The sequence below is a fragment of the Microcebus murinus genome, chromosome 5 (assembly GCF_040939455.1).
Source record: "Microcebus murinus isolate Inina chromosome 5, M.murinus_Inina_mat1.0, whole genome shotgun sequence".
NCBI classification, from domain to species: domain Eukaryota; kingdom Metazoa; phylum Chordata; class Mammalia; order Primates; family Cheirogaleidae; genus Microcebus; species Microcebus murinus.
Window position 1 is genome coordinate 20,801,899 of NC_134108.1, and position 11,063 is coordinate 20,812,961.

The following is an 11,063-nucleotide window of genomic DNA, read 5'->3' on the forward strand; positions in this document are numbered from 1 at the left end:
CAGGTTTTGGCTATTATGAACATTCTCTTTCAAGGCTTTTTTTTTTTTATAGAGGTGTATTCCCTTCTCTTAGATAAATACTTAGGAGTGGAATTTGGTCATGGGCTGTGTGTATATTTACTTTTAAAGAAACTTCCAAAATGTTTTTCAAAGTGGTTGTGCTGTTTTTACATAGAGTGCTCCTAAACTTTTATTGTCTCATGTAGTGCAGTGTGGGACACGGTGACATCCCATCCAGTCTGGTCACCTTTTTGCTATAGCGAGTCCAGAGGATAATTTCTATAATTTTAGAGAAGCAAAAAAAAAAAAAAAAGGGCAAGTATTAGTAGAATTTCAACAAGGAAAGGATTCTAACAAAGTATTTGAAAATGCTATTTATTCTCCTACCTCTTTTGCAAATTTGTTTACTATCTCTGAAAAGGCACATAGACCCTGGCACTCTAACAACCACGGCCAATAACAGTCCTTTGATCACATCGGCTTCCAGTGAGAAGCTGGGCCCCAGGGCCTCAGGACCTATGAATGGGATTTGTTTCTGAGTCTCGCATAACATGGACACACATAACAGAGACCATAGGCGCTAGATACTATAATGGAATTATATTTGAGAAAAGGGAAAGCTCAGCTGCATTTCTTTGTTCTAATGTTTGTACACATGTATCTTATTCATGATGCAACTATTTCTTTCCTGTAGTCTTTTCAAGTATTGAGCGTTATGTTTTAGATTTTCCACTTTGTGTTTCAGGCCAAAGAAGCCCTTGAAAATATTGAAGTTCCTGTTGGGTGCCTTATGGTCTACAACAATGAAGTTGTGGGGAAAGGAAGAAATGAAGTTAACCAAACTAAAAATGTATGTGAATTGAAGAGTATAAATGCAAACGTACAGTAGTGATGATTGGAAGAGAGTGAACTTATCAGAGTTGGTGAGAAGATGAGATAAAATATAGTCCTGTAGCTACCAGTGGTAGGGGAGTTTTTCTTAACATCTATTTTTGAATACCATTTTTTTCTGATTTTAAAAGTGATATATGTGGATTTTTTATAAATGTGGAAAATTCAGAAAAATTTAATAAAGCAGTAAGATCTTAGTGAGTAATTTTCTATTTTATGGAGTTTTACTTTAACACGTGAGTGAAACCCAAGAAGGAATTTTGTTGTATCAGAATATTGGCATGGAAGAAACAAATCTATTTCTACCTTAAGGCAGTCTAGTGTATGAAAACTCCACTTTACAAAATAGATCAATTTAACTTGTAATGCATTCTTTAGTACCTTTAAGTAATGCTTTTCTCCTGGTAATTAAAGAATTATCCACAATTTATAACATTGGAGGGAAGTATAAAAGAACTATATAAAGGAAGCTATTTCTATATCAGATAATTCCACAAAATAAGGTCTCCAACACTAGCTGCCTGTGTAGCTACATGTGGTATGTACACTTTAATAGCCTGTGTGACTTTTATAGTGGTTAGGACGGGAAGTTCATGGTTTAAGGCAATGCTTCTTAAACATTGTATCACAACAGTGTGTAAGTATACTTGGAAAATATAAATAAAGAGCCAAATTTTATGATTATAAAGGTGGACTCAAGGATAACTTATATGTGTAAAACCATTCATGTGGTCTTTGATCTTATATGATATTGGGAGCCAGAAAATAAGTTGGTATTGGTACCCGGTACTGTGGGGAATTTAAAGTTTATCTATTGTATCTATCAAAAAGAAAATTGAACTTTAGCAAAATATGTGTAAAGTAGGAAACCAGATTCACAAAGCAATTATTTATTTATTTATGACCATAAAACATGATTATATTTCAGTACATAACTTCTGTACAAACAAAAAATAAAACATGACAATTAAATAAATGGGAATAAATGCGGTATTTCATTTACAATGACAAAATATTAATGTCCTTAGTGATAAATGAGCTCTTAGAAATCAGTAACAAAGAGACTAATATTACAAGGGAATTGAAAATAAAAGGAATAGAAAAAAATGAAACAACACAAATGACTGATATAGCTAAGGTTATATGAGGATGACCTAGCTTAACACTAACAGACATTTTCTTGCAATATTACATTATCAGTGATTAAAAATACCAATATCTAATGTTTGTACAGTTTTAAGAAGTGAGGAACTCTCAAACACTGGGGAAACTTACTCTAATTATGGAAAATTTACTCACAATACAGATTTTTGCATATACTTTGCCCTGGCAGTTCCAATCCATAGGAATTATTCTAACAAAGTAGTTGAATAGATTCAAATTTATGTGTAAGCATGTACACTACATGAAAATCTATAGCTAATATATTGCCCCCACCAAAAAACTGCTTATTTATCAGTTTGTTTATGAAAAAAATTGTAGATTGGAGAGTAGAATTAGAAAGAAAAAAAGCACTTCAATAAAGAATACTAGATTTCACAAAATTCTATGTCCTTCGAATCCTTGAAAAAGATACATTTTTAATATAAGTGAAAATTATAAATATATACACTTCATACTTGTGAAGCCTTTGCAATTCCACCATTCTGAGCTTCTCTGTGCAATAACATCTCAGTCATTCCAGCTCCAGGCACAGAAGGCCATAATGAAAACAGTCATCATGCCCAGTTAGAATTCTCGTCAATCACACTCTTTAGGTTACTTCCCCAAAATGAGCTTTCTCAGTCTAGTTTTTTAGATCTGCAAGGATTGTCCATTGCAACACACGTAAGTGAGAAGTCTCCATGTGTGCTGAAGACTGTATTTTAGTTTTGGTGGAGCCAGTGGTAGAAACAATGGCATCGGTTCCTTTTTGGTCATCACAATCATACTGCCAAGGGAGTGAAGAACACTTGAATGAGATACTCCAACAAGTCATTCACTGATGGTAGGTTCCATTCTTAAGATTAAAAACAAAGATGACAAAATTGTTCCTTCTTGGAACTATCATCTCCTAGGGTTTGCAGTTAAGACGTATTTAATTGATACATAGGGGCTCTGTAGGAAGGAGGATATTCCTGAAGATTTCAGCTGTACTCAGGTTAGCTGCAAATATGTCTTTTTCTCATCACGATCATCTCAAATTGCATCTTCTGCCTTCTTTCCTTGGTTAATCCAATATTCTTTGTTTCCCTGTAAGACTCTGCTGCCTAAATCACATGTTCTTCATGAGATTATTCAAAAGCCATTCATAGTGGCTGCTGAAAATAAGAAGTTGGATACAACAGTCCAACACTTTCATGATGCTGATAGACAAGGATGAAGAGAGGCACAAATGGGTTGTCTCTTTAAATTTTTCTTTGATGCTTTAATGTTCATTTTGAAAAACCTTTTTTTAAAAAAAACATACTTCCATATTGGAATATTTTTTCAGTGTTTGAATTACATTCATGTTGAATCACAAAGCAGTTATTAAAAGGACATCAAGATATCTATGAGATAAGAAATACATATAATACAGCAATTAATGAGTATACTGATACTTATTTGGGAATGGAATTCTGTATTTTAAATAATTGCCATATCTTCCAATTGTATTTTGTGATTTGGTATGACATCTTTAACATTAGAACATCAAATGTCCTGACAATGTCCATTTAGCCTCCCCAGTGACCTGGGTTTCTTCTATACCTTTAAATTAACCTGAGTTTATTTTGCTATTCTGTGTCATACAGAAGATTTTCCTGTAAATACAACATAGAAAACTGTTGACCTGAATAAGGAGGCCTGAGTTCTACTTTTGGACATGATGCCACCACCATCATGTTACCACCACCACCTCCTTTCCTGGCTGTGTGTCTTTAATACGTGCAAACTTTGCTTTGCTTAACTTCTGTTTCTGTAGCAATTAAAGAGGAAGTTGACTGAGATAATTCCGTTCAACAATTATTTACTGAGAGCTAGGAGGAGATTTGATTCAATAATTTTGAATCTGATTTTTTAAGAGCACCCAAGTTGGGGCAACTTTTTTTTTTTTAAGCTCTCCAGTTGGTTTTAGTGTCCAGCCAGGTTGGGAAACTCTTCTCTAAAGCACCTTCCATCTCTGAGTTTATAATTAATTCTGTGATTCACCCATGCAGCCCCCTCGGCCAGCTGTGTTCCCACCTGCCTCCGGCTTCCATGGCATCTTGGGCCACTGTGCCAGCACTTTTCACACCCTATCCTATCTCACAGATAAATGAGCACCTTTCTGTTTGCCCTACCAGATTTTATGCTTGTGGAGGATAGAGACTTTTTGTCCTACACAGAATTTATTTAGCACAGTGGCTTGTACATAGCACTCAGTGTAAATTATTAATAAATGCTATTGTCATGAATATTATAAATAATTGTTGCATATAGGATCTAGGGATCACATATCTATGGATAAGCTATGTCAGTAAGGGGGAAAGGAGGGGAAGAGAGCTGGCGTAGCACATATATAGTGTCTTGTGGCATCACGCTTCATGTAACACAGATTTCTTTATGAGACGTAGAGGCATAGTTACCAGTGTACACCATTTTACATATGTGGACACCAAGGCATAGAGAAGTTGACTAAGGCCACATAATTAGAAATGTCACTGTCAGGATTCAAATTTAAATGCAATTGATTCCACATGCTGTGTGATTTCTCCTATGCTATCCTGCTTCCCATGAGGTGTCTGAGACCAATACTCAATCTCTACTTCTCTGGAGTCTGCCATTGTATAAAATCTCACCCCCCAAAATGGAAGTGATAACACTCCAGTAAAGCAAATATAGATTTGCTTAGAGTGAGGTCAATGACAGCTTTGAAAATATATTTGAAACTGGAGCACAAGCTTCCCCTGAAATATTCAGAAACCATACACTTATGTTTTTTTTTTTTTTAGACTTATCTTCTCTATGGAATTTTAATTGACAGAGTCTCCCCTAGGGTACTTAGGTACGTAACTAAAAATATAGCGTGATTTCAACAGCATCTCAGATTAGGAATCTTTTGCTGGTAAGGTTATGGTACTTGAACTGAGGACTGCATTGTCAACTGCTAAGGGTGTCCTGATTTATTCATTAAAATGTTGGCAGAAATGATAGGCACATTCTTTGTATTTGTTGTTCATGTATTTGTAAAATAGCAGTTACATGAAGCAAACAATGCAAACATCTTTCTCTTTTCAGGCTACTCGACATGCAGAAATGGTGGCCATTGATCAGGTCCTAGACTGGTGTGCTCGAAGTGGCAGGAGTCCCTCTGAAGTGTTTGAACGCACCGTGCTGTATGTCACCGTGGAGCCGTGTATTATGTGCGCAGCTGCTCTCCGCTTGATGAGTATCCTTTGACTCCATAGGTTAATGTCATATGCCCTTCCTGTGAACAAGAAAGTGGCCAGAGGCATAGCTTGTTTTCTAATACATGAAAACACAGACATATGAAACACTTTGTAAAATATGGTGTCTCTTGGCCAAAAAAGGGAAAGATTTTTAAATAGTAAAATTATCTATTTTCATATTAATGATCATAGAACTATTAAACAAATAACCTAGAGAAAGAAAAAGCTTAGAACTAAAACTGTTACATAAGGATAAATCATAAATTAAGTTAAAGTAGATTATAAAACCACGTGCATAGGAAAAGTCCCGAAGAACATGCAGCTCAGTTTTGCCTTTGGATAATGGATTACAGGTGATTTAAATTTTTTTTTCTCTGCTTATCTTTTTTTTTTTTTTATTGTTGTTACCATGAATACCTATTACAATGTGTAAAAAATTGTGTTGAAAGTAAATAAAGGTTGAGTGCAGTGTGGCTCATGCCCACAATTCCAGCATTTTGGCAGGCCAAGGCAGGAGAATCGCTTGAGACCATGAATTCTAGATCAGCCTTCAGGGGTCCTCAAACTACGGCCCACGGGCCACATGTGGCCCCACAGAGGACATTTATCTGGCCTGCCTGGTGTTTTTGTCACTGCTGCCTGTCCTGCTTAGCAGCCGACTGGTCCCGGGCCCACAGTGTGCATGTGTGGAATGTGTGCCGCACTCTCCAACGGCCCTCCAGCTATCTGAGGGACAGTGACCTGGCCCCTTGTTTAAAAAGTTTGAGGACCCCTGGCTAGATCATATGGTGAGACCCCATCACTACAAAAAAATTAAAAAATGAGCTGGGCATGGTGGCGCATGCCTGTATTCCTAGCTACTGGGGAGGCTGAGGCAGGAAGATCACTTGAGCCCAGGAGTTGGAGGCTATAGTGAGCTCTTATTGTGCCACTGCACTCCAGCCTGGGCAATGGAGTGAGACCCTATCTGCAAAAACAAAAAGGAAAAAGTAAACACTTATAATATTATAATTATAAGTAAATGAAAACTTAATAAAGTCACAGCTCTTGGATTATGTCTTGCATAGAGTAAGCAACATAAATATTGAATGGAATCAGTCTCTAAAGATCTTTTTAAAAAAATTATTTGAAAATTCAAAAACTCAGTTTCATACTTGCTTATTTTTTATGTACTTATTTTACTGTGTGTATGCAAGTAGTTTTATCCCTTAAAAATAATACAGAGGTTTTCGAGTACAATAATTATACAATCTCTATAAAAGGGTAGTTATGGCCAACTTAGAAATCTCTCCTCACCCTGCCTTACAGAGTGGCTTAGTGTTAGTCTACTTTATATTGGGCACAGGTTGTGTTTTATTTGGGAAAAGAACAGGGAACAATCTGTTATTTTTAAAAGGTGAAAATCCCTGGATTAAATTTCTGCTTCTTTTCTGGCTGTAATTCTCTAATGATTCTGAAAATGTGATTTAGGAAAGAGTAGAGAGAGCACTAAACTGTGGATATTAAGCATCTACATATGCAGTTTCACTCTGTTTGCAGTTGTTTGATATTAATTTCTAAATATTTTAAACCTTTTTCTTTTATGTAGCTGGATTTTGTGGTTTTTAAGACTAATCCTAAGCTTAATTGTTTTAAAGAGTAGCACGAGCTTTTCTCTCCAGAATAGCTAGTATAAACGTATCCTGACTTTGCCACGAAATGCATTTGAACTGAACATTCTATGCAGGACCTTAATTTTGCCTTATAAATCCCGCTGGTTGTGTATGGCTGTCAGAATGAACGATTCGGTGGTTGTGGCTCTGTTCTAAATATTGCCTCTGCTGACCTACCAAATACTGGGAGACCATTTCAGGTAATATGAACTGCTTTATGCTTTTTCTTTCTTTCTAACTACTTTCATCTCATTATGGGCTTGCGGATAGTGTTGGTCAGTATACCATGAAGCCGTGATAGAAGCAGACTTCTTGGATCTCAGGATCTATGGTTGAGCTTTTTCACGCCTCAGTGTAAGATGCCAGGTAAGAGTCTCTAGAGAAGTGCCTACCTTTCTTCCTTCACAGAATCTCTCTTGAAGGAGAGTCTCTACCTTTCCCAGGTGATTCCTAACAACTTTTACCAACGCATTTGGGTATGTTTAAGAAACTCTTGCTATTGGAGTTTTTATTCAATGAATGTTTCCAGCTCTGTGCCCTACAGTTTGGTGAAGCTTGGCCTGTGTCAGTGAAAGTAGATGTCATTTACAACAAACACAATATTTTTGCACAATTTAACCATTTTGCTTGATTGCCACATACTACTTTTAGTATCTAACAATCAGTCACTATATTTTCACTATTTTTTTCTGCCTTTTTAATGTTAAAATTTCCCCAGGACCCAAGAATTCACATCTTTAATCCTACTAGAAATCCTACTTTCCCTTTAATCTTGCCACTTCTCCCAGAGTTTTTATGGGTAAGACTATGGGCATTAGGAATTTGTTTCAGAGTTTGGTTTGTGGATACATATCAGTTTTCATAACTGGTTTGATCGTTTTTGTTTCCAAGATGTAAGGTTAATCCCAAAGTATTATGCTTTAAAAAGAAAAGGATTTAACAAATGCTGGACATGATGGACAGTTTACTTCAAAGACTTCAGCTATTCCTAGAATATTATTAATATAAGGACCTGAGAAGGGCAAAATTTGGGTGAATCCCACTGAAAACAGGCTTTCTAAAATGTTCTGTCTTGAGGTTTCCCAGCTGAACATTAGCTTTCCTACAACTCTTGTACAGTTGACAATAGATGCCTTTTAACATCACATCAGAAAATAAATTGTAATGGAATGATGAAGATTAAAGGATACAATTGGCTCGATCATGAAAAATATCTACAAAATGATATGATTGCCGGGCGCGGTGGCTCACGCCTGTAATCCTAGCTCTCTGGGAGGCCGAGGCGGGCGGATTGCTCAAGGTCAGGAGTTTGAAACCAGCCTGAGCAAGAGCGAGACCCCGTCTCTACAATAAATAGAAAGAAATTAATTGGCCAATATATATATATATAAAATTAGCCGGGCATGGTGGCGCATGCCTGTAGTTCCAGCTACTTGGGAGGCTGAGGCAGGAGGATTGCTTGAGCCCAGGAGTTTGAGGTTGCTGTGAGCTAGGCTGACGTCACGGCACTCACTCTAGCCTGGGCAACAAGCGGGACTCTGTCTCAAAAAAAAAAAAAAAAAAAAAAAGATATGATTTTTCCAATCACTTCTACTAGTAGCTCAAATTTTGCTTATATAACTCATTGCAAATGAATTGCCAACCCCATATTTCCTTTGTGAGAATGATCTAAAGAATTTCTCAACGCTTATGGGCAGAACAGAGGTGAGTCCTTGGATGTTAGATATGGGCAGAGCACTTCTCTCCAACATGTCAGTGATGTGACAGCACAAACACGGTTCTCTCTTACACATCTCTGCAGAGTTGATGTGGTTGAACCAAAAAAAAGTTCATTTGCATTGCGTATACCTGGCCACATTGGCTCAATTGTAAATGAATGCCTACGGCTTGAAGCCATATCTCTAGGTTTGATGCCATATTATGTTTTGAGATTCTAAAGAAAAAACATTGGTATCCCAGGTTTCTGAATACTGTGTTTTCTTTTTTTATTTGGCTGGGTTCAGAGGGTGGGAGGTGATTGGGATTTGGGATGCTGTTTTCTTATTGTAGAATTATAGATTCTTTTCATACTATATTGTAAGCAGTGCAAAAGGTAGATAACTACAGAACTATTCTTTTCAAAGCCGATAGTGATTCATTTATAATACTTATCTGCTCTTTTTTAAAAAAATGATCTTATTAAGAATATGTTTTTTATTAAAGCCATAAATTTGTAGCTATCATGGATACTTGAAAATACCATCTTAGTAACTTAGAGCAACACAATTTTCTTCTCTGACTGCATATAAAAATTACCTGGAGAGCTTTTTCTGTATGCCTATGCTTGGTTACTGCCCCAGACCAGCGGAATCAGAAGGCAGGGGACAGATAGCGGTCCCAAGCAATTCTACAGATCTGCCAAGACTGAGAAGCACCGCTCTAACTCTACGTGCAAGGAGAGGGCTCTGAGTGAGTGGAGTGGAGAGATGGGCGCTCCAGCGAGCTCCAGTACTGATGGCGGCAGGATGTGAAGGGCAGCCGGGAAGGGACTGGCTGGCGATGATTAGGAGGATGGAATACTGAGAAGCCAGGAAGGAGAGAGTGGTCAGATGAAGCAGGTGTGGTCAGTGGTTTCCACGTCTGCAGAGAGTTGAGGTGGCAGAAAGGAGACCAGTGTTTTGGTCAGTAGGGGCCTTTGGGAGGGCAGCTTCAGTGGAGTGTCAGTAGCACAAGGCTGTGAGGATGAAGCCAAGGAAGAAATGGGAGCAAAGGTGAAGTCTGGAATGTTCTCAGGCAGGAGTAGAGTAGCAGCTTGTGAGGGGGGTAGAGAGGAAGGAAAGTTATTCGTTATGGGGAAGGTTTATGCAGGCTCTGTAGGCCCAGGCAAGCGCAGATCGAAGACACAAGAGAAAGGGAAATTCATTCTGAACAACGTCCCAGAGTGGTTGGTCCTCTCGTCCTCTGTACCTGTGCTCCCTGGCTCCTTCCTTTCCTCTATGCTGCTTTCAGATGTTCATTGTGACATTTCATGTACGTCAGAAGGGTGCATTATATCAAATTGAAACTCTTCTGACAAGTTTTATCTCCTTAACATCCTTCCTTATGCTTTCTTAATAATCAGCTCCCTCTGACCTCACTGGGTTTCCTTAGACACAACTGAGCTTATTTGTGCCCTTTCCTTGAAATGCCCTGCTTAGCTTCTTTAAATATTCTCTAGCTCTAAGGCGAGTTCAAGTTTCATCTTCTCCCTGTAAGATTTCATGTAATACCACTTCTTACTGTTAGCACAATTTCTTATTTATTCTTTCACATATTTTGTTCTCTTCTCTCCAGTTAGATCTCAAAGATAGAACAAACTTGAGTACTTAAAAAAATAATTCTTTATAGCAAGGATTGATAGACTTTTTCTGTAAAGGAACAGATATTAAATATTTTAGCCTTTGTGACTTTATATCTCTTTTACAGTCTTTTTTTTTTTTACAACACTTTAAAAATATAAAAAGCATTCTTAGTTCCCCATTCTTAGCTGTGGACTAGATTTGATCCACCAAGTATAATTTGTCAACCCTAGCTCTATAGCACTGAACTTATAATGGACCACCAGTAAATAACAGCAGATAAAAATAGCTAATGCTTAATGAGCACTTACAGGTGCCAGGTATTTAGCTGGTATTATTTAATACTCAAAAAATCCCTCTGAGCTAAGTACTATTATCACATACATTTTACATAAGAGGCATAGAGAGTTTGAGTACCGTACCCAAGATCACATAGCTGGTAACTTCAATAATGGTTAATAAATAATAGTTGATTGGGAGTGATGTTTGACTGAGGCTATGTGTCTATTTTTTTTGGAAATGTACCTCGTTATCTGTCTTGCTAATACCTTCAAAGTTTATTAACATTATCTGAAATCGTTTTACATAATTATGTGTATATTGTTGTTTATATGTGATATGATACACATTGTCATAGGTCTGTTTTTATTCTCAACTTTCTCATTTCATCAGTGCATTCCTGGATATCGGGCTGAGGAAGCAGTGGAAATGTTAAAGACCTTCTACAAACAAGAAAATCCAAACGGTTAGTTTTCACTGGATATAATGGGCCCCCTTTAAAACAAATCTATATGGAGTGAGTCTGACACCAG

The 11,063-nt window shown here is 37.3% G+C and overlaps 1 protein-coding gene across 1 annotated transcript in view; it reads left to right on the top strand.

Annotated features, from left to right (window-relative positions):
* Positions 1-11,063, top strand: part of ADAT2 (adenosine deaminase tRNA specific 2) — a 34,518-nt gene that overhangs the window by 7,418 nt on the left and 16,037 nt on the right. The window contains exons 2-5 of the mRNA XM_012768519.2: positions 746-850; positions 5,131-5,281; positions 7,028-7,134; positions 10,924-10,996. Of these exons, the coding sequence (XP_012623973.2) occupies positions 746-850; positions 5,131-5,281; positions 7,028-7,134; positions 10,924-10,996 (436 nt within the window). The remainder of the gene's footprint in view (positions 1-745; positions 851-5,130; positions 5,282-7,027; positions 7,135-10,923; positions 10,997-11,063) is intronic.